This window comes from Macaca mulatta, chromosome 13, assembly GCF_049350105.2.
Source record: "Macaca mulatta isolate MMU2019108-1 chromosome 13, T2T-MMU8v2.0, whole genome shotgun sequence".
NCBI classification, from domain to species: domain Eukaryota; kingdom Metazoa; phylum Chordata; class Mammalia; order Primates; family Cercopithecidae; genus Macaca; species Macaca mulatta.
The window spans coordinates 23347767-23375187 of NC_133418.1; the positions used below are offsets into that span (position 1 = coordinate 23347767).

Here is a 27421-nt window from a genome sequence, read left to right on the forward strand (position 1 = left end):
ACATACTACAACAAGAAGAAAGTCCTTCCACTATCCTTTAAACTTCTACTACTTTCCAGGTGGCCCATTTATCAGTCCCTCGTGTGTATGTGTGTTTGCACGTACATATATATAAAATACATATAGAATATATATAATATATATGAAATATATTCCTATATATAATATATATGGAATATATATAATGTATATAAAATATATATAATATATATAGAATATACATAATAACACCCAAACTGAGAGGTAGCTTTCAAATCTGTCCTCTTGCCCTGATGAGTGGGTGAGGCTTATGTATTCATTTATTTCCATTCCTTGAAGCTACATGGAGGAGAGAGTCAGAAACCCCTGCTTCACCTCTGACTAACTTATGACTTTGGCATGAATTTCTGTCACTTCTTTCTGTCTTTCCTTCTAGGTGTGCCCAGTGATCTAAATAACATGGTGCACGTGTAGCACCTGACACAGGACCTGGGCTTCAGTAGACCCTCCACAAATGTTAGCCATTACCCTCACCACCAAGACCCACCATTTCCATACCAGACACTGCTCCAGGTTCTGGGGACATAGGGGGATGAAGACAGATGGGTCTCTGCCCTCTTGGAGGTTATGGTTTTATGGGAAGATTCTTTTTGTAATGATTTCAAGTTAATTAACTTATTTATTAGCAAATGGCAAAGCTCCCCAACCACTATCTGCCCCTCTTCTTGCCTGGATTGATTTCTCTTCTAACTCTTCCAAAATCCTTAGTAATGATAAAAGGGCAGGGTTCTGGGATGCCCGGGGGGGCAGGAAATAATCCCAGCTCCTTCTTTCCCCTTCTGGCACCCATGACTAGGCTGTTACTGATTGACTCCTGGCTTGTTACTGTTGCTGTGTGCTGGTCTTTGGTGCTCTGTTTCCCTGGTGGGGTGTCTATGCTCTTTAACGCAGCCCAGGAGGACCCTAAGATGTGAGGCCATGAGGACCAACTCCAGCTCCTTGTCTACTACACTCTGAAGCTCAGGCGGATATAAGTGGGTCTTCCAATAGAATATAAAATTTGGCTTCCCTAGATGCTTCTGCCTTAGATCAGCCCAGAGGGTGGCTGTGGTGGAGGGCTTAGCACTATTCTTTCATCCCAGGAGGGAGAGGGAGCTGGGGAGGGACAGGGGAGGGAGACAGAGGATGGATAAAGAGGCTTCCTTTGGATTAGACTCTATCTGGAGAGAATCAAACTAGGCTCGTATTTCACCAATGTTGGACCTAAAAGAAGAGGAAAGGGGGGGAAGGAGGGACGAAGGGCTATCTTTAGTACCCAGCCCCTCTTCCGCATTAGTCAATGCCTAAGAATAATAATTATAGTCAGTATAATGGGAGGTGCTTATTTTGGGGCCAAACTGAGTATTTTACATGCATCTTTTCAATTAATTCTTACAACAACCCTTTGAAGAATGAAGTACATTATCCCCATTTTACAAATGAGAAGTTGAGGAGCAGAGATGGCATGTAACAGGTTCAAGGCTCCACCCTTACAAAGTGGCATGACTGAGATTCAAGCTGAGAGCGCTCAGATGCCATAGTGAATGCTCTGCACTGCTTACTTTTGCCCACCCACCTCCAGTGCCACCCCTAGCAGCAGCACTGTATTCCAAGAATAGCCAGACCTCTCCCTAAGAACGAATATGCCCTTCCGTCACCTACCAAGTATGGGTGCTTTCCAAAACTCACTTCCAAATCCTCTCTAGCTTTTCATTATCTTGGGGCCTAATTTTTCCTCTTTAAATTTTCTCCAGTCAGAGAGGGCACCTAATTTCTTTATTTCCCTCCACTCTTGCGCAGTGGCTGGTTGTCCTCCATTCTCTTTGTTTACATCCATTGCTCCCTCCTTTCTTCGCAGTCTTTCCCGCTCTGGGTTTGCATCCCTGCCCTCAGTGTCTCCCAGTTTCCTTGCTTTCTTTTATTTCCCTCCTGCTTGCTGCCTCCCCAGTTCTTACCAGCTCTCTGTCCCAGTCCTATCCTGTCAAAGATGGCAGACTCCTCCAATGCCACTGATCCCCTACCCATCTGCCTGTAGTCTTCCCTTCTCTCTCCCTCCCCGCTGGCTCTTTTGGCCATCCCCCTTCCCTGCATAATCTTTATTGCTTGCATGACTGCTCAGGTTCTTTATCCCATCTTCCCCTCAAAGGCATTCGCAGCTCCGCTGTTATTCTTGTATTAGCATTGAACCCATTAAAGCTAATTTGTTTGCCCTAATCTCCATTTATTTTTCCCTAGTTGATATTAGATTTCCCTTTCTATTGCTCCAGCATGATTTTCTCTTTGTCTTCCTAATGGTCTACCCCCCTCTCTCTTCCTCTATTAATCTGGTTGGCTTCACTGTGTGGTTTCAAGGCCTTTCTCCGCCTCCCCCAGCCCTTAGATTAACCCTGTCACCTCCCTCCCAGGAAGGGCTTCAGTGTGTGGATTTCTAGGGATGGAGCTGCTTCAAATGTCAATAGACCTCTAAGCTCCTTAAGAAAAGTACTGCTTGACATAAGGCCCTGCCTTTTCCTGGAGCCAGGCTGGAGGCCTTGGGAGCACAGGGGCCAGAGAGCTTGAGGCAAGTGGGACACACTTGCCTGCTCTGAGCCCAAAGGTCACCAAGTCCAAGGGTTCCCTGCGTAGGGTCGCCTTTGGTGCTGCTTCAGAGATTTCTGGAGTTCTCTTCAAGCTGTCTAAGATCCTATAAATTATATTAGCAATATAAGGGATATAAAGTAACAGCAGATGGGCCACTTTCTCCCTTTAAGACCGGGCACTATTTCCCAAGCAGGGGACTCCCTTCCTTTCCTTCCTGCAGGAGTGATGCTCCCCCTCTGTGGATGTGGCCTTGGGTATGGCTACTCCACACCCTGCACTCTGGCCTTCAGAAGCCCAGGGAGAGAAGCCAACCAGGAACAACCTTCCAGAACCTTCTCCATCCTCCCACCGACCTCCCCAGCCCCTGTCCTCTCTTTGAATCTCGTTGTCAAGTGTTTCCTCCAGATGCCTGGCTCCTTGAGGGGAGGTGCAGCTTTTATCTGACCATGCAGGCGTGCTTTGCAGTGGGTAGAGTAGTGCTTTCCTCCTCCCAACTGCACACTGGAATCACCTGGAGAGTCTAGAAACTTCCCGCCTCAGGTCAGTTCAGTCAGAATCTTTTGGCATAGCATCCCTGAATCTGTATTTTTAAAAATCTCCTCTGTTGATAGCCTAGAGTTTATATCTACTCTGTGGATGTCAACACACTTATTGAAAGCAATAATTAATTGATTAAACATGAACTTCTAGTCAGGGGCGGCAAATGGAGCTTCCCAGTGCTCCCTGCAGGTTTACTAGAGGTCATTCTTCCCAGATCCTTCCCACTGAGCTTCCTAGACACTTGCAGACTCCTGGCATCACACACCAGGGCTGTGGAAGGGCCCTCTGGGCTTCAGAAGGAAGGTCCAGGGTCTCTGCATTTGGGGAGGGAAACAGACAAGGCAGCTATGGCAGCACCTGCCGAACATGCGTTTAGATGCTTAGCGACTGTACAAGTTACTGCGCTAAACCCTCAACTCCCCCTGAGGTCAGAGGCCTGTGGCTATTAATGCTTTTTTTTTTGTTTAACGGGTTGATATTAAAGCAATTTTCAGTACATTAGATTTCAATTCAGTGAGCACCCACTCTGTGTATAATAATATTCCAGGCTGCGTGTATGTGGAGAGATGGTTTCTGAGTAGAAGACAGTTCTTGCCCTTGAGAAACTTACAAGTTAATAGTCCCTGACATGTTATAGAACCTTAAAGCTTTTCAACCCATTTACATGCACTATCTCCTTCCATTCTGTCCACAAATAGCTCCGTGGAATATCTGTGGAGGTGTGTATGTGGGTGTCTGTGTGAATGTGTCTATGAATGAGTGGGTGTGTGCATGTGTGAGTATGTGTGTATGCTGGGGATGGGGATGGATAGTAAAGGACATAAAGTACTGTTAGGTTCTACAGCTCAAAGTTATAATGCTATAAATGTGAGTTTAGTGGGCAGTGATTTAAAAATCACCCAGAGATGGGTAAGGAGGGAAATAGAGGGGGGTGAGAAGAACCCCTGCTGAGGGCAGGAAACCATGAAAGTAGGGGTGGGTAGTGAAGAGGGAGAGAAGGGGGAACAGGAAGGAAACAACAGATGGAATTGGGGTGACTGCAGAGACTGAGAGGCTAGAGGAACCAGGGAATCTTGAATATAATCAAGTCACATAAAGACGCCTCCCTCACCCGGACAGTTGAACTAAATGACCTCTAAGTTTCTTTTGAACGCTGGGATTCTTTGCTTCTGAGATCTTAACTAAGATACAACCTGATGGGCTTGACTAGCTCATGGAGGAGGCATTTGTAAAGGGTGGGCTTTAGCCTGAATTAGGGTACATTGAGAGAGAGTGTGTGTGTATGTGTGTGTGACTGTTTGTGTATGTGTGTGTGTGTGTGTGTGTGTGTGTGAGAGAGAGAGAGAGAGAGAGAGAGAGAGAGAGAGAGAGAGAGAGAGACTGTGTGTGTGAGTTGCAGAGTCTTCAAGGTGGGGGCCAGAAGGAAGGCCTGGCCATCCTGGGGATCATAACAGGTAAGAACAAATGAAGAGGAACCACCTTTTTGAGTGACACACAGGAGCAAAATCTGTGACAAAACCGTGCATCTGTTGTTTCCACACCTGTCGACAGCAGGCACCATGGCGAAGGAGATTATCCACTCTAAAGGCTGTCCTCACCGCTGCAGAAGGAAAGGGGAAGGGACAGAGGCCAACAGACGCAGCCTGCAGGCTGTAGTTTCTGGAGAGGAAACAGGGGGTGCTGAGAATTAGGAGGCCTAGGTTCTGCCCACTCTGTGACGATGCCAGTCTGTGCCTCAGTTTCTTCATCTGGCTTGACAGAAGCAGATGATCCTTCCAGTCCTAATGTCTACAACTCTGGGACTGCCCTCAGCCAGGGAACAGAGGCCAGAAACCCCCAGAAGCTGGTACAGAGAGAGCTCTAGAGGGAAACATTGAGTAACCTTCCTATGTGACAAAACACCAGTGGTGACACTGGGGGTGCCGTAAGATGAGGGAAGGTAGCACACAGTGGGGCCTGTGGGCTGCCACATGACTTGGATGGTGACAAAGTGGACTGCTGCGGCTCACGGACTATGAAGGTAGATGTGCACAGTGTCTATGGAGTGGCAGAGTTGCAAGGCACACTTCTGAGAGGATGCTTGACTGGGAAGGAGAGGTGACTTGTCTAATGTCACAGACTCACCTCATGGCAGAGCCAAGAAAGAACCTCAGTGTTCTGACCTAAATCCCTGTGTAAGCCCTTTGGGAGCTTAGTGCCTTCTTGGCTGGGGCCATGTTGGCAGAGTGGAGGAAGAAGGTGGTGAGGTTTGCACCGAACATGTCCTGAAGCAAGGCATGCCCTGAAAGATTTCAGGTTTTTTTGTTTTTGTTTTTTTTGAGACAGTTTCACTCTTTCGCCCAGGCTGGAGTGAAGTGGTGCGATCTCAGCTCACTGCAACTTCCGCCCCGCCCAGGTTCAAGCAATTCTTCTGCCTCAGCCTCCCAAGAAGCTGGGATTATAGGTGCCCACCACCACACCCAGCTAATTTTTGTATTTTTAGTAGAGACAGGGTTTTGTCATGTCGGCCAGGCTAGTCTCGAACTCCCGACCTCAGGTGATCTACCTGCCTCAGCCTCCCAAAGTGTTAGAATTATAGGCATGAGCCACTGCACCTGGCTGATTTTAGGTTCTTGTATCAGCTTGTTTGCTTGTCATTTTTGTTTTCTTAAGTGTTTTTTATTTTTTGTAGAGATGTGATTTTGCCGTGATGCTCAGGCTGGTCTTGAACTCCTGGGCTCAAGAAATCTTCTGGCCTCAGCCTCCCAAAGTGCTGGGATTACAGGTGTGAGCCACCATGCCTGGCCTTTTCTAAGTGTTGAACCTGGACTTGAGGCTCTCTTCGGGGGATTCTGGCTTGGGAAGGGGAGTCCCCTTGTCTGTTGGAGCAACAGGAAAGGCTCTGGAAGATGGATGTCACCTTCCCCTTCTCTTTCTGTCAGCCCCAAGTCAGAGCTTCTGCAGCTGGTGTTGCTCAGACCCAAAGCAGCTGAGGGTCAAGTCAGGGCTGGGTGGGGACTGAAATGGACTAAGGACACATAATACTCAGGTGTCATGAATTGAATTGTCCCCTCCCCTGTCTCCACCCACCACTCTAGTACCTGGGAAACAAGGTCTTTGCAGATGATCTAGTTAAGGCGAGGTCATTAGGGTGAGCTTAATCCAATATGATCAAGTCCTCGTGGAAAGGGGAGATTTGGAGACAGAGATAAAATGAGAAAGTCATATGAATATCAGAGTTATGCTGTCACAAGCAAAGGAATGCCAAAGACTTCTAGCAAACCACCAGAAACTACCAGAGAGGTACAGAACAGATTCTCCTCCAGCCTCAGAAGGAAACAACTCTTCTGACCCCTTGATTTGACACTTTTGGCTTCCAGAACTGTGAGACAATACATTTCTGTCATTTAAGCCCTCCAGTTTGTAGTACTTTGTCACTGCAGCCCTCGCAAACACATGCACAGATCAATAGAGCTTTAGAGCTTTAGCCCTGAATTTCACACAGCAGACTTGGGCAGCCCCTGGAGGCCGCTCTCCTAGGGTAACTGGCTGCCCCGCCAGTTCCCTCCAAATGACTCTTAAGTATAAGGCAGGTTCAGTCAGTCAAGTAGAGGGTAAAAGACTTTCTAACATCTCTTTCGGTGAACCTGTTTCTCTTGACATTACTATCCTTGCTACTGAGTCATCATCTTGTTCTCCATTTGTGGTCCTTGCATCATGTGGCAATGTTTTTTTGTTGTTGTTGTTGTTTGTTTTTTCAGTGAAAGAACATCAGTGTATCAGCACAGCAAAGCCTCCACATGCCAGGCTGGGTTCCCTCCAATTACCAAGACCTCCAGGCTTCTCCTCCTTTCAAGAACTTTCTGACCCTGGATCCAGTCTAAACGTTGGTTATGCACTCACCTGACATCCACAGGTCCCTTCCAAAGTGCTGTCAGGTAAGTGATTCTTAAATTTAGTTCAGCAAATACCAGTCAGGTCTTGGTTGCATCAGGGATGGGTTTTCACAACAATCTCATGAGGTGGGTGGGGCTGGCCCTTTGCCCCATTTTATAGATAAAGATGCATCTCGGAGGCTCAAATGGCCTGTGCACAGCCTGTTCAGGGCAGACCTGAGACTGCATTCAAATCTGATCTGCTTCTATCCACAGCCAGATGGGAGATCTCTGGGAGGAGGCACAGTGCAAAAAGAAGGGCTGTGCCCACAGCAGGCAGGCATGAGGGACTCCACATGGGAGACTGTGGGTGGGCTGTAGATCAGTGTTTCTTAAATGCTGATCATAAAATAACCCCTGGGAGCTTGTGAAGGAGACAGATTCCAGGGCTCCACATTTGCTAACAAAATCCCAGGAGGTTCTGATATAGACCGCACTTGAGAAACGCTTATGTAAAGCCAAGAAAGAAGGAGAAGGAGAAGGAGAAGGAGAAGGAGAAGAAGAAGAAGAAGGAGGAAGTAAGGAAGAAGGAGAGGAAAAAAGAAGAAAAGAAAGATCCATTTAACAAATACTTGTGAAGCACCTAGTATATGTCTACTAGGTGCTAGATATTGTTTGGAGTTGTATTCCCAGTCTGCAGGAATTACAGGAATCTTGTAATCTTTTATCCTCACAGATGCTCTCACCCTAAATCTGACCAATCACTCTGCCAAGTCAACACCCAGCATCCACTAGGAAGGTCTCTTGCTGGTTCAGAACTCCCCAGACTTGCCAGTGTTTTTTACTCCCAGTGCCCATTGCTGCTCAACCTGGCTATCTGGCCTTCAAGCACAGGCTTCCGTGCCTGCAAGATGCCCCTAGGACCAGGCACGTATCCCAGTGGGGCAGCTCTGGCCTCAATGGCTGCATCAGGTTCCCTCAAAGACTGCATTTCTCGTTTTCTCAGTTCCCTTATTGCCAATTATTATGAAGAAAATAGAAAACTAATTATGGCAATATCATGGGAAAGGATCAGGTGTATTTCATGTTGGAAAAACTTCATATACAAAACTCAAATGTGCAAGTTGGGTCAACCGAGGAAGCAATAAAAAATGTTATTTGAGAATTAGGTGAAAAACAGCAGCCCAGACATTTGCGGAGTCCTCACTCCTCAAGTAGGATTTTGTGTAAGGTGCTGGGGATAGAGAGAAATCTGAAAGGATTCTTGTTCTTTTCTAGCTCAGAGGCAGTTTGTCACGGTAAGAAGCTAAGTGACATTTGTTGGAACAGGTACTGAGTACCCGGGGAGTGGAGCGGAGCAGAGCAGGTGCAGTGGAAGGTCAGACAGGATGGTCACTAAAGGTAGAGGGTATCTAAAAAGGTCTTAGGAAGAAGGTGGAGCTTGACTGAGGCTTTGTCAAGGAAGTGGGAGTGGGAAGGGTGTTCCAGGCAGCTGCATTGAATGGGCAGAGACACAGAGGTGAGAATGTACATGGTGTATTTTGGAAACAATGACTAGTTGGCTGGAACCATGGGTTTGCATACGGAAATAGTGGGAAATAGGGCCACGGAGGTAGGAGAAAGTCTTCTCAGATTGTACATCAGCGGTTTGCCTGAAAATGCTTGTTAATGATTGGATTAAGAGGAAGTGCAAGGAGAAATCTGATTATTTTGGAAAATCACCAGGCTAAGTTTGTCTGAAACAGAGTCAAGAGAGGAGAGAAACCAGCACATTCTGATAAAGCGAATAACCTAGCTATCATAGATTATTGCCATGGCTTTTCCACTTAATAAAAGCACTGCAAAGCCTGAAGACAACAGAGTCAGTAGGTATGCAGCTGTGACAAGACAGCCAAGAAGGATATGAAAACTGCCAACAACAGAAGCTTGAGGTCAAGCCAGGGGAGGATGGAAGTTTCATGCACAAGTGAATAAAATGCCCTAAAACATACACATCGAGTGCACTTTACTCAGACGTTCTGATGGCACACTGGAATTAACGCCGTAGCTTAGCTTCTCTTGTCAAAGCCCCCACAGTTGGGCTGAACCCTGAGCATGTTCCATTGCTGTCTCCTTCACCCAGGGCTGACTGCTGGTGCCTGGAACCTGCACACGCTCCTGGGACTCCGCATCTCTGCTGGGGCTGGTTTTCCCTCTGAGCCACCTTATGGAATCCCACCCTGACCCGGTCACAGCTCAGCATGCCTCCTTCTCCTACTTGCTCAGCATTTTGTGTCTATCTGGACTGAAGCCTTTGCTTTCTCTCTGTGATTGTGGTGAAAGTTCAGTTTGCTTTCCTGTCTCTAGAATGTCAGCACGAAGGCCGAGGCATGGTCTCCTGAGTTCCATAGCCCCAAAGCCTAACTCCCTGCCTGCCACACTGAGGGGCTCAGTAGACATTGACATACTAAATTGAATAGTTGAGTAATAATGCTGTTTGAAATAATTTGGAGTTAGATCTTGAGGATTGTGTGGCCAGGGGATGCGTGATTGGGTGAGGGCACATCATAAAAACTGAAGGTAACTGAGCATGTCGGCGGTTGGGGTGAGAAATTTGCGTGGAGCACTCCAGACACAGAGGCAGCAAAGCCCAAGTGCTGGGGAGTCAGAGTGAGAGAGTGAAGGGGCACTCAGTGCTTCTTTGGGAGCTGGATCAAAACCTGAGATGATCTGGCCACATGGTGCAGACTGAGCACACACTTGGGAGAGAAATGGGCCAGGAGGAGAGGAGAGAGGTTCACTACAGGACAGTGGATGGCTGGGAATAGAAGCCCTCTCCATGGTGGACCAAGAAGTCTGTGCAGCCGAGAGCAAGACAACAGAAGTAATGATTTCTATGGGTAGCTGGGATGGAAACCTCAAGGGTGACAGGGCCTTTAAAGGAAATCTCAAGGAGGGCATCATGTTCCAGGTGTGCTCCAGGGATGCTGAGTAAGAAAATACCACTTTTTCTGTGTGTGTCTTTACTCTGCCACAAGGCACCTGGGCTCCTAAATGACCAACACACACATGCTATACTGGTGCCAGGAAAGAAGGGTGTTTTGTTGGGAAAGTCAAGGTGAGAGGAGGGACCAGGACTTGGCTCCTTTCTTTGAAGGGCGACAGTGTAAATTCTCCATGCTGGGGATCCTACTGATGGATGGAGGCATGTCGATCTCATCATTTCACAGAGCGGGGAGCTACGGCCACGACATGCCTATCACGCAAGTCCAGCCTCACGTCAGCTGGACACCCACCGTTCTGACACTTGTCAGCGCATGGGGCACCCAGAAGGTCACGGTGTTCTGCAAAGAACGCCACAAAACAGTGAGCTCAGCGTCTTGAAAATCATAATGTTTTGCTAAGTCCAATCCCAGATCCTAAAAAAAAAATATGAGGTAGAGACCATTGAACAGAAAAAATTTACATGTTAAACTTGAATATAAGTACAAGTGTACCTTTTTCCTACCACTGTTTTTCAGTTTTGTTATATTGACCAGCACCTCTGCCCACCCTATAGGGTAACACTGTTTGAGAATCACTGATTTATGAAAGTTATATAAATATTGGCTGATCAAATGTATAAAATATGCATGATGGCACCATATTGTGTGTAATAGTGACAAATGCAGTTCACGTGGGTGCCGAAACAAGCTCGGTGTTGTGCATGAGACTGAGGTTCGCGTTCACACTTCTCCTTTACAGTGTAGTAGACAGAGCATGCCTGAACTGCCTGGGGCTGAGGGGTCTCAGGCGCAGAGTTGCCCGGGAATTCTGAGCAAGGACAGAATGTTAGAGAGAATATCCTGAGCTGAGCAGAGAAGCCCGTCCATGCTAGCTGGCAACCACCTGCCTTCAGTGCTTCATTCTTGGGGGACCTTGAGGTCAGTCCTGGAGTGGATGAGTCCTGCCACTACTGCTGCTGCCCACTTGGTAGCTCTGTCCTTATCTGGGAAGAGCCACTGTGAACCTCAGAGACCCAGTGGTGCTAGGGGCTGATGCAGGCAAATGACTGGCTGCTCCCAGATCTTATGTGAAAACAAGAATGCTGGACCAAAAGGTCTCTACAGGGCTGCAACACTACCCATGACCTGTAACTTCAGTGAGGGGTTGGGGCCAGGAGGGACTCATAGTTGGACACTGGTATTCATCTACTCAGACCTTAAACCACAAGTTGCAAGAACAGGGAGGTCACATGTCAGTGACCTCATGCCTAAATAGATGCACAGCACAGAGCAGATTCCCTGGATAGCTTACACCCTACTTTCCCCAGTGCGTCAATTATGACTTCCTTTCTAGCAATTGTGAGTACAGCCAGTACTCATCAATCACACCGGTAACTTTACAGCTGCATTTCTCAGGGTCTCTGAGAGCAGGGCCTTCTCTGGTCTTTTTTCATCACCCACGGACCTAGGATAGTCTTCTGCATACACTTGTACATTTTAAAGGCTTACTTTTAGTATGTTTATGTGTGTGAGATGGGGAATATTGTGTTCATGTGTGCATGTATATGTCTGTGAGTACTGTGGTCTGTGTGTGTAACTGGGTATGAGTGTGTGTGTAATATGGATACAGGAGACTAGAGTGAGGACAGCCAGGCGTCCAGGCTACAAGGTCTAAGGAGGCACTTGCTCTCTGGGCCAACCCTGCCCTTGCGTGAGCCAGAGAGGGAGAGCCTCTTTGAATTTTGCACCCTGGGTGCCTTCCTGCTTCACCCTAATCCCACCGGGTTGTCTGTATGTTTGGATGTGAGTGTTGTACATATGCTGTGTATGTGTGTGCATGCATGTGAGTGTGCATGGATCTGTGTCTGTCTCAGCAGCTGTCACTGGGCCTTCCAGTCCCTGTCAGCAGGTGAAGGAGGCCCCTTCATTCCCTTGGGTCTTGCTTATGCAGCACAGGCCACAGCAAACGCTCCCTGCGTTGGGTCAGCCCTCACTCTAACCTCAACATGCCCTGGAAGTCACTACAGCGTCATGGAAAGAGTCCTAGTGATGAGATGGAGTGTCTGCTCTGCCACAAGTGCTGTGGGACCAGGGTCAGGACATACCTCTCTGGGTCTCAGTTTCCTCACTGGCAAAATGTGGTGACAGAATCTCATCTGTGAGCCCCCTGTAGCCTTGAACAATCTGGATCTAGGTAGACCAGCATCATGAAAGCCTATGAAGCTTCTGAGATGTGCGAGGCATACATTCTCCCAGGTGCTCAAGTAGCTCAAGTCTGGAAGCTGAGAGCCAAAGAGATCGAGCCTTCTCCAAAAATTGGACTGCAAGGCATGCCATACAGGCAGAGTGCTAGGAGAGCTTGGGGAGGTGGGGAGGAGGAAGAGGAATCATGGACAGCTTCACTGGGAGGTGGCTTTGGAGCTGGGTTGGGTGAGGACAGCTGGAATGTGGGGAGCACGTGACCAACTGCTTTGCAGACATGGCATGGGCCCCAGCCAGGCCCCAAGGAAAGGAGAGTCTCAGGACAACAGCTGTGTCACTGTCAGCAGGACCCTTGAAAGCAGGTGCCACCTGCAAAAGGGGGAGCCCTGAGGCCCAGGCAGGCCTGTCACAGTGTGGGGCACCTGTCTAGACAGCCCCATGGCCAGCAGTGGGGGTGGGCCGTGGGCCATGGCAACCTTCCTGGTATGGGGTACTGCCATGTCCCCAGGGAATATGGGGGGCCCAGGAAGGTCCACAAGGCTCGAAGGACCCAGGTCTTGTCATACTGCCAAAGAGATGTAAGGCCTAGAAAGGGGAAAGTTTGCATATCTATGAAGGCATGGAACCCAGGCATTGGAAGTGTCCAGCAAGCGTTTTCGTTTGGCAGAAATATCTCCATGGCACTTGTACCTACAGCCCTGCCACATTTTGCCACAAACTGTCCAGCAGCCCTGAGATGGAGCCCTGGTGTAGACCGTCATGGAACACACTGGCTCTGGACAATGAGGGACCAGACTCAAGAAAGCCAGATGGGGTTTATCTGTCAACAGCCACAGCATAGTTGTGCTGGGGCGGCTGTTCAAGGTAAATGACCTTCGGTGCTCCTGCCGACCAGGTTGTTAGTGTTCAGTCCTTTTCCTACCAGTGAATTGTTTTGTCTGTTCATTCCCCCTCCTGGTTCTGCAGGTCTGCCTTCTTGAAAGGGAAGAGCAAGACTCCAGCTCCCTGCCCTGTAGAGGTGCCTTCTACCTTGCTCAGTGTTGAAGCAAAAGAGCAAAGCAAAGCTTAAGTCAGAGATTTGGTGCTCAGCTAATCACAGAGACTTTTAAATGTCAACCAGGGTTTGCTATCAGGCCAAAGCTGGATTATTATTACCCAAAGTAGAAAATTGTGAGACAGAGGCAGGTGGGGAGGGAGGGAGAGAGAGAAGAAGGCACAGGATTCGTGGATTTAATTTTTTAAAAATAAATATATGATGCAGTGTCAATTAAAAACAGCTACTCGTCTTCCTGCAGTCCTGTCTCAGCCGCACACACAGCATAACTGCAAACCCACTTGAGCTCATTTTTGCTCAAAGACCAATTCTGTTAAATCCTTAGAATGTTCTGAATTTCAACACACAGTCCACAGACAGCCATTCTATCAAAAGCTTAGTGTTTTCCCTATGAGTGGGTTTTCTGGTAAAGTGAACTAAGGCGTCCTTTTCCATTTCAGGCTGTGGTAACAACAGATAACAGCCGCAGAGGTCATAGCCAGCACTTTCCATGCGTCCCTTCATTTAATCCCAGTACTCCTAGGTGGTAGATGTATTATTTTGTCCACATGAAATATTAAAATGTCTGTCCTAAATTTTAAATGGAACAAAGTGCTGGGTTTCAAGTTACTGGTGGCCATTTCACAGGAAATACGACGACAATGGGACTCTGGGAATGTGTTCTGGAGACTTTGCTCCCTGGTGACTACTACATGGAGCATGGAGAAGTGTCTTGAGTGGCAGCTGTGTGCCAGGTGAGGAGACAGGTTTTACTTACATGACTCCCCAGAAGCCCCGCAGCATCACCATATTTTATAAAGACGAGGAAGTACAAGCCCAGAGAGACAACTGACTTGACTAAGTTCACACAAAAATAGCAAGGTCTGGGCCAAGAAGGAAGCCCGGGCTTCGCCTTCTTCTGCCTGCAGGGCAGGGGCTTTCACCCTGGCTTCAAGCTGATTTCAAAAGTCTCTTACCCTCTTGACACCGCACGGCCCCTGAGTTTATCCCAAGAATAATAGTTCTACTGTCCTCCTGGAGATGCGGAAGAATCGAAACTGCAACACACACAGAGGGCCTGGGTGTGTGCAAACACTGTAGTACACACCGATGACAGCAGATTAAGCCATTTCTCTTTTAGGTGTGTCACCCAACCAGCTCCTGGACCCTTCTGCTGTGCTGCCCTGACAGTCACAATATGTCCTAGTGGACTAATTAGCACTAACTACCCAGGTCACCCCAAGGCCATTTAATAAAACAAATACAAAAGAAAAATCCAATGATTATTGTGGCTGAAGACAGAAGAAAAAAAAAGTTAAAAGCGGGGATGAATGAATTACTTTTTCTTTCTCAATCTCTCCCTCTGCTTAAACCAAAGACAGGTTTTCATCTGAGAGCCCGGGAGCTAAGCAGCTACTTTCTACATGAAAAAGTGAAAACATTAAAAGCCCTTTCTTTCAAGCTAACATTCTAAAACTGAACCTCTGCAGAGGTTCCAAAGAGAAATGCCTTGCCTTTAAGCCCCTGAATGAGAGGGATCCTGAGGAAGTGCCAGAGGGGATGAACCTAAGCTTTGGGACATAACAACCGGCACCTCCAGTGGCCACCACTCCTAGCTATGCTGTCTGTGATTGGGGCCCCCAGTGCTGGCCCCTAACAGCATGGGGAAGCCTCCCCAGCAACTCTGAAGCTATTTGCATCACATCCAAGATGAACCTAGGTAGGGAGGCCGAGTGTACTTTGGAGATGCCAAGTTAGGGAAATAAATTCCCAAGGGTCCTTCAACGTGTGGTGCCTGAGAATAGCTGCTTTTTTTCCAGTGCAGATGGAGACACGGCAGCCTTGGGGGGATGTGTGAAAGTAAGGGCACCCTCCCTCTGCCTTTCCAAGTGACTGATCATCTCCTTTTTTCTCATAGCTACTTCTAGGAGAGGCATCCAGGCAGGAACCACTTTTCCATTTCACAGATGGGAAGACTGAAAACCATACTGGAAAGGGGCGTATTTTAATTAAACTGGAGAGTGGGGAACACTGATGAGGAAAGCAAGCTGATACACTGAAGGCCCTGCCTGTCACTGCCAGCACAACCACTTGAGCCTTCTTATCAAGGGTTCTGATGGGAGTTTCCACTAGGATTGCAGGTGCCGATCATCTAGTAGCCAAGTTCTGATGAGCTGGACTTTGGGTGGTTGAGGTAGGGAGCAGTGGAAAGGGTTATTGGAGTCATATCAACCTCTTTGAACATCAGTTCCTTCCCCTTTCTTCTATAACAATGTCAATAGCAATACTGCCTGGCAGAGTTGTGAGAATTAAATGATAGGATGCATACTTCTGCTCTCAGCACCACACCACACCTGTGGCAGTCCTCAGAGGGGAGAATCACAGCTTCCATTCAATGAGGGCTCACTAAGTGCCAGGTCTGCTCAGCTCTTGTGCAGCTGTTCTCCTTCTTTGGATATAAATGAGCAGGAGGAGCTGTGAGGCTGGCTGGGCTGAGCCATAGGGATTGCCAGTGTCTTCTATGGCATTCAGGACTATGGAGGGTCCACAGGTGGAAACACAGAAACAGAACCCAAGTATCCCTGGGGGACTCTTGGACTTTCTTTCCCTTGATCTTGGACATGGCTCAGTAAAGAGATGCTGGTTTCCACCCAGGCCCATTCCTGGGGAAGGAACCCCCAGCCAAGCAAGGTAAAGCCCAGACTCAGTGACATGAATTACAGGTTTAAGACAGAAGCCTTCCCGTGAAGATTTTTCTGGCCGGTGGCTTATATAAGAGAAATATGCTCATTGTATTTCTATCTGGCCAAGGGAGGGGTTAGAGGGGCTTTCCGCAACCCAAACGGTCTTGTCAGCCCTAACTCTGGCCCTAAGGAAATAATTATGAATCCTCAAGATCTACTTAAAAGTGTCATTACTGTAGATAAACAAAGAAGACTGGATGCTTCTTCCAGCAGAGACTCCATCCAACCCAGGGTCACTGACCACTGACTGGATGAACTGGGATTGTCTGTGAGAGTGGAGTTTTCAGGAGCCAAGAGACTCCTGGATTGTCATGCTCTGTACTCCTTCCCCACAAAAGGAATGTCTAGAACTCCTGCTGAAAGTAGTCATCGCCTGCACTTCCTAGGCAGAGTGTGTTAGCTCCCTCCCCAGAAGAACCTGGGCTAAGGTGTTCCAATCTGCATTCGGAAAGAATCCCTCCCGCAAAGAACTCTACACCGGCTAAGAGAAGATAATGTGAGGGCACATTCTCCTCTCTTAGAGGGTGTTTTCAATACTGAGTTCTATCTCTGAAGAGAATGAGGACCCGGTGGGGGCCAGTGCCCCAAGTTTTCAACGAAAACAAAAGCAAAACTAATCTGCAGCCTTGAAGGTGAGCTCGTTCATTCCCCTGCCTCCACTTTTTAAAACATTTTTTTTTCTTAAATGAAGCAGTTTCATTAATCTTTTGGCTTCTCGCATACTCAGAACCATAGAGCTCAAAGCTTCTCAGCTCAACTGAGAACTCAGCACTTCTTGGACTGATAAATAGAGCAGCTTTAAAATGCTTAGAACTGAAGACAGACCAACTGTGGCGAGAGAAAGTAAACACATCCATGCACCAGTCAACCCTAGCAAGCTCCTGGCTGAGATTACAAACTGCAGTTCCTGCCTGAGCTGGCGAGGATGCTGGAGCAGGCTGGGGGACCAGAACCACAAAGCAGCCCTCCTCTGCCCCAGCTAGTTGTGCCCCAGAAGAGCCGGGTCCTCGGGGAATCTTCTTGGGGCCCGGTTTGGATGTTCCTAAGCATACAAGACTCTGCCAGTGTGTTCCTCATTTGTTTCAGATTTGGAAATGTACCAAGAGAAGCGGGAACCGGTTTTATTCTTTCTGATCTGGATGGGACCCCTTTCCTTTGCATTCAAGCTCTCTGCATACAGGTGAAACTTGCCAGTGAGAGACTTGGGATTTTTCACAAAATAGAATGTGATAACGACATAATTTGATATGAATATTTGAGGAGCTTTATCTATGGACAATATATACTTTAAACATCCCCCTCCCCAAGCCACACACACAAATTGTTTTTATGAGAACCAATTAATAAATGGTAATTCATTCAGGCATATCTTCACTAAATTACCGTTTCCTTTAATTGCAGGGGAATTTTCCATTACTAAACTCTCCCTTGCTGATTTTTTTTTTTGCATTATTTATATATTCTTTCAATTTCACTAATAGTGAGGTTGGTATGTGATATTATCTGATGTTTGTACGTCTTAAATTTATTTTTCATTTAAAATATTTCCTCATTCTTGCAGCTCCCCATAATCTGGGAGAAACATCAATAACAGCAGACAAGATTTTATAATAAGTGGTTGAAAAAGGCACTGGCTGAAATCAACCTGATAGGAACGCGTCCTGTGTGATTGTGTTTCTCTCATTCCAGGCGTGCGTGTGTGTGCATGTGTGTATGTGTCTCCTTTGGGTTAATGTGGCAATGCTTTCCTATATCAGTAAGTCACAAGTCGATCTATGAAAAGATTGTGCATACAAAATAGAGATGAGGATCACAGGGGCTTTAATAATGAAATAAATATAAACAACACTCGAATCTCTTTATAAATCCCAGAGCACAATGTGTGTTTTCTTGCTTCCTTTTCATAACCCCAAATAAAGACTTTGACAGCCAGATATCCAAGATCCGGATCTGCCAGCTTCCTAAAATTCTGCCTTTTTAAAAAATGTGTAGAAAAGTAGGGGTATCCCATGGTGGTTAGGGGTTGTTTAGAGACTGTGGTAGAGATTTGGTGTTAACAAAAATGTGTTTTTAAAGCAGGATTTCGATTTTCTTATACTGAATGGCAAAGGTTCCACGCACCTGGCTATCTTCATTTCTGAAATAAATGCTTTCATTTTATTCTCTCCAGCTACCTTCTCCCTTTCTTTCCTCTCCACCCCCATCGCCTCCTTTCAGTGTCTTTCTTTTTCTCTTTATTCTTTCACTCCTTTCTCTCTCACAGCAAAATGTTCTGGAGGATGTGAATGATTAAACTGTTTACTCCAAAGTTTAGGTATGAAAAGGCATGTCACTGTACGTAAAGTTTCACCTTTATACCCAACTCCATCAATAATTACAGAACAAGGATGACTATTAGTAAATCTTGCTTACAATTGGCTCTTACAAAAATGATTTCATTTTTTTCTGGGCATACCAAGGTCGACAGATTTTACTTTTCACAAAAATTATTTACACAGCAGAGGAACCTGCTCCAAAATGAAGGCAGCATATAAAGGGCCTTTGAGTGTATCCATAGGAAAATGAATACCTATAAAATGCATCTCGATAAATTAGAGATTTGAGGCCATAAATAGAACCTTTTGACATATTATATTAGTAGATGCCCTCTAATTTGAACCACAGTGTCCCTTAATAATTAAAATTCCATGAGATTGATTTTTTATTTGGTTTCCTTCACTTCCTTTGTCTTCTTCAACAAAATTAGGCAGAGTCCTTTTGGGGGTAGACTGATAACATTAATTAACTTTCCTTCCACCCCCAAAAAGTTCCAAATAAATGCTTCCAATAGACATCAAAAAAGTGTCAATTAGAAATAATTACTTCTTATCAATCAGTGGGGCAATTAAAGTGACAAAGCTTAAAAAGATACTTATCTTAAAACTAATTCACAAGGTAGCTAAATTATCTCCTAATTAACTTGCATTGAGGAGGGTGGGGGGGATAGACCGTCTTGAAACAAAGATGAATTGATGAACCCCAATACCTCTTTATGTTCCTCAAAGCTGCTTCCCTTCCCTGAAACCTTATTTTCAACCCAGGCAGGGAACCTGGGAAGAAAACAGATCCTTTCCAAATGCATTTGTTCCCCTTTCCTCAATTCTAAAACCAAGAGGAAGGAATGGGGCTTTAGATCTCAGATCAGGGAAGTTAGAGACATCGTCCTCTGCCTTGTCTAATTTTACCACTTGAATGAACTATTTTCAGGACCAGTGGGAGTGGGCTGCGACAAGTTATTTAAGACAACTTTTAATGACAGCCTACTTGGTTTTACAAAACTCTTCCTCGCTGCTGCAGTATTGTTCTCACTGGGGCATTTATCATTTCTTCTGCATCTTTGAATTTTAAAAAAAAATGTTTTTGCTTTAGAGAATTTCGTCCCTGATGCAACAAAAATAACGATTTTAAGGAACGTTCAGCCCATCGCTGACCTGGGCACATTAGAATGATTCGCGTTCAACATTCCTTCAGAATAAATCTGTCGGAAAGACAATGTTAAGACTCTCTGCAAGGCAAGACCAGTCAACGACGAGGCGAGAGTGAGCCGTGGCAGGCTGGGCGGCGAAGGCCGCGCACGAAACTTTTCTTGAGCGTCTCGGGTTATTGGGAAGGGTGCGCTCGGCCTCGCTCCCGCGAAAAGCCGTGTCGCTGCCTGCGTCCCGGGCTCTGCTCAAAGAAAACTTAAAGGGGAGCTCCCTAAGCACTGCCGAACTCAGAAATGGAGGTGCCTGGGGAAAAGGGGGAAGCTGCTAAAACCTGAGAGAAAATGGGCTTGTAAAAACAAGAGGTGTCCGCTTATGAATTTAGCTCCAATTATAGACAACAGTGTCAGGTAAACTGATAAGAAAGACGGAGGGCCTCTCCCTCAGGTTTGCCAAAGGGAGGGTTCAGAAAAAAAGCGGGGAGCGCCTTCAACAGTCTGTGCTGTTACAGGCTGTTTTCTTGTTTTATTAGCATTTAAATTAAACTAAAGAAGAAAGTCTCATCCTCCCTTGCCGCGTTGTTTATTTGTTTTGGAAAGAAGGTAGAAGAAGCCCCTCTGTCTTTCTGAAAAGAAGACAGGGGAAAAAATTACCTGGTAGGTCCAGGGGCAGAGGGCTCCCTCCCAAAACCCAAGCGCGATTTGCATCCGAGCTAATGGGAAAGCACGCATCTCATCATTTGGGACTGATACTGATTAAAACTACAGTAAAAATAAATTGTGCCTTTTTTTTCTTTCCATACTCTAGTCCCATTTATTCTAATGAGTACTTCTAGAATGAAAATAAGTAGCCGGAAAAAAAGAAAAAAAAAAAAAGCTCATCTGAGGGACGGGGACATCGTCTCATTTCTTGGGCAGTGACAGAGAGTAAGGGTCCAGCCCTGTCCAGTAAATTTGACTTCTGAGAGCATCCACTCCTCCTGCCACCGCCGGAAGGGTCAGGGGAAGGTCAGGAGGAAAGATGGACCTCCAGAGCCGAGCAGAGTGCCACGGACCAGCCTGGCATGGGATCGGGCACCGGGCACTGCATATTCGGCCTCGAGGATGGTCCTGGTGATGTGTGGTATTGTACCACGGTTTGGCTAAAGACTAAGGGGCTAAAACCTGATCCTGACCTTAGAAAGTGGCCTAGGAGCGCTCGTGGTTCCAGGGCGCGGACCGTAAAGAGGTGCCAGGCAGCTGTACTCGGTCCCAGGTCTCGCCAACCTCGCTGAGCAGGGGAATGGCTGCGAGGTCTCTACCCTGAGGCTCCTGAAGGGACCCCGCGCCTTCTGGGGGCAGCCGGACTATTCTGGCCCAGCTCTCTGAGGGGAATGGGGGCAGGGAGGGAGCATTCTGCTGACTTCGTCTGCAGCTCTAGAGAGAACCCAAGTAAAAAATCTTTCGGCGCCCCAGGGGGTTCCCGCTCCCCTCCTAGTCGAGCCTTGGCCCTGGGACTGGAGACTGCGCAGCACAACCCGGGCCCCGCCGTGCGCTTGGCTAAATAGAGATCTCAGCCGCGCTCCGCGCCCGATCCGACCCTCCTTATTATAACAAATGTCCCGTTTGTCGAGCGGGACTTCATATTCGCGGAGAATTCATTCTGAAATATTGATTTCCTCTCACTTCGCCGGCCCAAATCGATAGCGATGCGCCCTGGCCCCATAAATCGCCTTCTCTGCGGCCGGCCAGGCTCCATCCATCACCGCGGGCCGCGCTGCGCCTCCGCCGCTGTCCGCACTCGCTGCGCGCGGGGACGGCTGCACCCACCAGCCCCGACCCTGGAGCTCCTTCCCAGCAAAGACCCTGCCCAGCCCTGACTGGGAAGGGGGGAAACAGGCATCGCGGCCTGGGAGCTCGAGTGTTTTTGAAGGCCCTGTTCCCGGGCGCAGGTGGGGAGGGGGTTTCGACTCCGCGAGCAGCTTAGTCCTCACCAGCCGGACGCCCCGCGCGCGGCTCCCTGCCTGCCCAGTGCTGGGCCAGGAGGAGTCGGAGAGCACCTGAGTGCGCTGCCGGCTCCCAGGCCCGGGACCACCGGCTCTATTCCCTTTAGCTTGAGAGATGCGGGGAGCTCACAGTCCAGCCAGGGGAGTAACTGGGAAGGACTGCGCGCACCCGAGGAAGAGGGCTCAGAGGTCGGGGACGGGGAAACGGCCAGTCCAGCACCGGTGCAGCCCAGGGACAGAGCAAGAAGAATGTCCACCCTAATGCGCCATGCAAGACTGGGAATGGAGCTCAAAGGAAACCCCCTCTAACTCCACAGAGATCCCCTCACCGTTCCGTGTGGTCCCTCGAAACCAAGACCGGGGGAGGGCGGCTCAGCTGGCCGAGTGGAACCCCAGTGCCCGAGAACAGCGAGGCGGCTCCAGCGAAGGGCCAGGCCCCAGGCGCCCCCAGCTGGGTCCCCACGCGGATGGGTCCCGAGAATCCCGTGCATACGCTCCCGAGATCCAGCGACCCGAGCGCACGCACGGACGCTCAGCTGCGCGGGGGTTGGGGGTCCTGACCACACCGCGTTCTTACCAGATCTGATGGAGTTGTGAGGCATCGCCGGGGAGTCGCTCGCAGCCGGCCGAGGGCTCTGGGCTTACTCACGCAGGTCCGGGCCGCGCCTGCCGCTGCCCTGCACAAACCCAGGAGAAGGGCATGAGATGCGATGAGATTCGATGCCTGCATCCTCAGGCCCCCTCCCCAGGCCTTATCCTTTACAACCTGCATCGTCTGCCAGGAGTAGGAGGATTTTTAGGCGAAGTAGGGCCAACCTCAGCCCGGCCTAGCTAACAGGCTTCCCGGGAGGATCAAGGATTGAGGGTGCGCTGAAGCTCCAGACTCCAACCTGCGTGCCCACTCCCTCCGCTCTCCCAGTCTTATCCCGTTTAACTTGGGAGGGAAAGGGCTGCCAGGCTTCCTGGGACCCTCTCCCTTCTTCCATCTCCCGGTCCTCACTACAGCCAGCTTCCAGCTAACCCCTGGGTGATATACCTGGCCGGCCGGCTGCAGGCCCTCACTGCCTGGGTCCGCCCGCGAGGGTGCCCTGGGCCCCGTGTCTCTCCTCCTTCTGAAGTTTGTTCCCATCCACCCGGCATCGCCAACCGGTTTTATCCCGCTGAGGCCCTGGGAGATGGGTCTGGCGAGGCTCGCAGGCCGCGGATTGGCTGGCTGGGTGCAGGGGGGTGCGGGAAGGGGAGGATTTTGCAAGGGGGACATGGCTGAGTGGACTCAGGAGTTAGAAACATTCGCTGGGAGCTTCTGTTTCCAGCGAAGGGAAGAAGGAGGCAGCTGAGCCCTAACTCAGCAGGCCTGGAAATATTGGAGGAGTGGGGAACCGAGGCCTAGGAGCCTGAGGATGAGGCTCTCTGGGTCCTCCTGGGTCACTGACCACCAGAAGTAAGAGGAATGGTCTCTGTAGGATGCCCTTCTTGCCCCCTGTCACCCCTGGTTTGCTCACCAGGAAGCAGCCTTTTCTTTTGTAAAAGGAAGGAGGGAACTTCTGTTTTATGCCTGATGCTTTAGGTAGAGCCTGCTTTCAGGGCTGTGGGCAAGATGCTATTACCTTCTCACCACAGCTATGACCTCTTCCAGAGAAGAATTCTGAGCAGCACCTGAAGCCATTCCTTCTGTTCTACACAGATAGCGTCCACACCCTTGCATTGTTAGACTAACAACATTGTCACATAACCCATTCCACAGCAACTCCTCGCCTCTCTCCTCTGGAACACACGCAGCCACCTGCCCTCTTTCTTGCTCCTTGAGGATTTTGAACTTGGAAGAAGAGTTCAGGGGAAGGGCATTGAGGGCCTAGACTTCACCTCTGCTTGGAAAGGCCTTAGAAAGGAACAGGAGTGAGCTGACCTCTGGTCTGTTCTGTAGGAATCAACAGCCTCAGCAATATGGCGGCCTGGGTGTGGTTAAGAAAGGGTCTCATTGGTGGGAATGATGGCGGGGCTGGCCAGCCCTGGGACCAAGCAGAGCTGCCTGGTACCTCTTTATCTTAGTGATGGCAAAAGCTGCCCCCTCCTTCCTCGTAGTTCTCTCTGTCGGGGAGTCGGGGTGCGTATAAGATTGTGAGTGGGTATGAGTGAGCAAATGTCCTGGAACACTGGCAGGCCTGGGGCTCAAGGCGTGGATGTTCCCCCAATCTTTGACCAGACCTCTGGACTCAGGATTACAGTCTAGAGGACAGCCATGCCCTTTGCAGAGATGGCTCTGCAGGCCTGGTGGGGTTGTTCTGGGACAGGAGGCTACGGAGCCAGTGAGAGGGGACAAGGAAGGGGCAGGGGAAACTGGGATATTCAGGGGGATTGGATGTGTGTGTGTGTGTGTGTGTGCATACATGTACATGTGTGTGAAAACACATGAACTATTTTTCTGAATTAAAAAAAGTTTTGTCTTTCATGTCAATCCACAGCCTCCTTCCACCCAGTCTTTCTCATCTATTTAGGAGAAATGAATCATCTTATGAAAAGGGAGAGAAGAAGGTGTGTGTTCCTAAATGTTTCCTCCACATTTGCGAAGAGTGGCTCTAAACAAAAATAGTTGGTGCTTCATCGTTTTAAATGTTTCTCTAAAATTGCAATTTTAAATTGCTCTGTGGTTTTCAAAGGTCCAGATCCCCAACTTCTCTGGCAGAAGAAGATTGTCTCCCAGAGAGAGACAATCCAAGGGTGTTGGGATGGAAATGGATCCTGGCATAGGTCCTACGGACCCCATGGGCCAGTTTGCTGCCCTGGCTTGTGTCCTTCTGCTGCAGGGGAGGTGTGGAGTGTGGCAGCCACAGCAGGAACTCTCTCTGTCCACCCAGGATTCCCTCCCACCAGGGAAGCAATGCTCCAGGGTGAATCTGATAGGCCCTCATTTCAAACAGTTCTGACAACCTTAGAGGTTCTACCCAATCTAAGGGTCTGATAGGTACCAATATCCATTGACTCTCAGGCAATCATTCTTGCCTATGCACACCTTTTCTGCCCAAGCAATGAACTCTGTCCCTTTCCCATCCCCTTTTTGGGCAAAATTTCTTAGAGGACAAATCCAGCAAGTTATCAGAACATTCCTGTCCCATTTATAAGCTTATCTTTCAAATTTCATTTTAAGGTAAAAGCAATGTGCACTGTTCAAGGTTACTCCTCAGGCAAAAACACGCTCCACACCTTGACAATACCTCTTCTCCAGACTGCAGGTGACATAGCAGATGACCAGAAGACTCAGCAGAGTTCCAGGACCAGCAAGAAGTGAGAATGCAGTGAACTCCTGCTGCAGGGATAAACACGGGCCTCCTGGACTGGCCCTGCTTCTAATGAGAATCAGAAATCAGGCCTGGGTTCCTTGGTATTTCCTAATTCTCTGAGACCAAGGCCAAGGAAATGTCATTAACTGGTATCTTACCTCCGTCTCTTTGGCATCAGTCTCCTCATCTGCAAAACGAAAGGCTTGAAATACATATATTTTTAAAATCATCTTTTATGACAGTATTTTCTCAAACTTAAAATCCATGAATAAATCATAAGAATAAAAATCATATGACTTTCTTTGATGATATTTGAAATTTTAAAATAAATTTGCACTGTGACTAATAGACTTTCAATGGGACTTTTAGAACTCTTTTTTTTTTTTCTTCTAGACATAGTCTCACTCTGTCACCCAGGTTGGAGTGCGGTGGCATGATCTCGGCTCACTGCAGCCTCCACCTCCTGGGTTCAAGCGATTCTCCTGCCTCAGCCTCCCAAGTAGCTGGGGCTACAGGTGTGTATCACCATGCCTGGCTAATTTTTTATATTTTTGGTAGAGACGGGGTTTCACCATGTTGGCCAGACTGGTCTCGAACTCCAGACCTCAGGTGATCCACCTGCCTCAGCCTCCCAAAGTGCTGGGATCACAGGCATGAGCCACTGTGCCTGGCCTGACCTTAGAACTCACTTTTAAAAACTAATACCTCATTTGCCACCTTTTCTTCTCAGGCTTGATGCCCATAAGGTTTTCATGGCAGTATTATCAACTGGCAACTAGTTATACTTTTTTTAAACTCAGGGTTTTTTTGAGACAATGTAGTTCATTGCCAATATCAAAATACAGAAGTAGATGCGAGAGTAACTCTGGCTTGCCTTTAAAAATGCAAGAGATCTGGCCACAGATCTGAGTATTTCTTTGTAGAAATGAGCATTCTTTCAGGTTTAACATTCCAACAATCCTAGGTAATTGCCTAACTACAGTGGTTTTTGAATTTGCATAATATTCTGTGATTTGTTTAATTCTATGCTGGTCTGCTGAGCCTTCAAAAGATGCTCTTTGTTTTCTGGACTCAGCTGTAATGCACTAGCCTTGCGGTAGGATGATAAAGTTCTCTGGTTTGCCCTGGACGAAACCAAGAGTGTTGCCTAGATATGAGTTAAAACTGGGACTTTCCTGGGCAAATCAGGATGAATTGGTTATCCTAGCTGATTAGAGTTGGGGAGTGGGATGGTTTTGGGGTCTTTTATAAGCTGCCCTGTTTCAATTGACTATTGAGTGGGTGGTTGATTGCACAGGTGGGTCATTCTACCTGCTGGCTCAGGTGACTGATACCGTTGAACTCCAGTAGGTCCATGAGCTCTTCCTCTTACTCCTATGTACCCTGGTTTTCCTGCACACACTCCCCAGAAGGCCAGCCTCAGGGGAAGACCACTGCCCCCAACAATCCTCCTTGCTTACTTGCCACCATGCCACTTCCCCTACGTAATGAACCATTGTTGCGACTAAAGTGCATCCCTTCAGGAAGAAAACAGCAGCTCTCTACTTTGCATCAGAGGTGAATATTCCAGCCCTAAATGTGTAGAATGGGACCATTTCTTCTGCCTGAACCTCAGTTTCCTATTCTGTATGTTGTGGGTACAGATGGGGAGCTGGGGAGGGTCAGACCCACCTCATAGCTTTGTTGTGAGGATGAATAAAATTATGAATGTGAAAGCCCTTTGAAAACTACACCTCTGAACAAAAGTTAATTATTATTAGACAACAAAGGCAGAGAAATACGTCCAAGGAGGGCAAAGTTAAAATGCCTCTAAAATTTTGCTATGGAAGTCGGTTCCTTTAATCCTTTCCCAAATGAGCCTTGGAGAGGAAAGGGCCAGTGAACCCGTGCCTGTGGGTGCAGGCGTGGGTACGGGGGTAGCAGTGGGGCAGGGGTGTCTGTGAGGGAAGCAGTTCACTTTTGTTGACCCAGAGAGGGGGAGAGTCAATGGCAGAAGGCCAGCCCCACAGCAGAACTTCCAGCCGCGACTTCATCATTTTGCAGAGGGCAGGAGTGTTCAGGGCACTGGCAGTTTTTGCTCCACCCTCTCCCCTCACAGACTTGCCCAATCCTTCCATAGCCACATGGGATTTCAACCCTGTCCCCGCACTCAGGAAATGGCCGACAGCCTGCCTTGGGGCCTCCTGGTGGCAGTGCCTGAAAATCAATCATTAATTATTCCATGTTCTCCACCTCTCTAGGCTTTGAAAACACAGAAATAGAAATATAGGTCCTGGCAGGTGAAAGGAAAAGGGCCACAGGCTGGGCTGCCAAAGGCAGTTTGGAAGAAGCCGCCAGGGGCATTTGTCCAGTTGGTTTGAGTGGGAAATGTGTCCTGGGTACTTGTCCCTTGGGCTCTTTGCCCACCCCACAGCCTTTGGCAGCAGCTGCCTGAGCTTCTGGAAGGAGGCCCTGGTACTTCCGAATGGGTGGAAGAAAAACTTACTGGGGACACAAAAAGGAAGGTGACAGAGGGAGATAAAAGGATCGATGTACACAGCTCAAATTTTTTTCTCTAGTAATCATAGTTTTTTTTTTTTTTTTCTCTGCCTTTTTTTTTTAAGTTACAAAAAATGAGCTAGACCCTTTTGGCTACCCATTTTGCAGATGAGGAAACTGGGTTCTAGGGAAGGTAAGTAAAGAGCAAGGCCACCCAGCTAGCAGATGGCCAACTAGGTGGCCAAATAAAGCACCAGTGACTCAGGCTTTGCCTTAAATATTATAA

The 27421-nt window shown here is 48.1% G+C and overlaps 1 protein-coding gene and 1 pseudogene across 7 annotated transcripts in view; one reads left to right on the top strand and one right to left on the bottom strand.

The window, feature by feature from the left end:
* PAX8 (paired box 8) overlaps positions 1–22560 on the bottom strand; it is a 60907-nt gene extending 38347 nt beyond the window's left edge. For 3 of the 6 annotated variants that reach the window (XM_001093332.4, XM_015113145.3, XM_001093559.5), the window contains exons 1-2: positions 22416–22560; positions 21957–22056 (exon numbers count right to left, since the gene is read on the bottom strand). In XM_001093332.4, the coding sequence (XP_001093332.1) occupies positions 21957–21981 (25 nt within the window). In that variant the 5' untranslated portion in view covers positions 21982–22056; positions 22416–22560. The remainder of the gene's footprint in view (positions 1–21956; positions 22057–22415) is intronic. The other 3 variants (XM_015113147.3, XM_015113144.3, XM_015113143.3) reach the window with 1 other exon arrangement.
* Positions 1808–22059, top strand: LOC144333991 (uncharacterized; annotated as a pseudogene). Its single transcript, XR_013403140.1, has 3 exons — positions 1808–3138; positions 6879–7055; positions 9115–22059. The product of XR_013403140.1 is annotated as an uncharacterized LOC144333991 (transcript).
* Positions 22561–27421: the final 4861 nt, after the last annotated feature.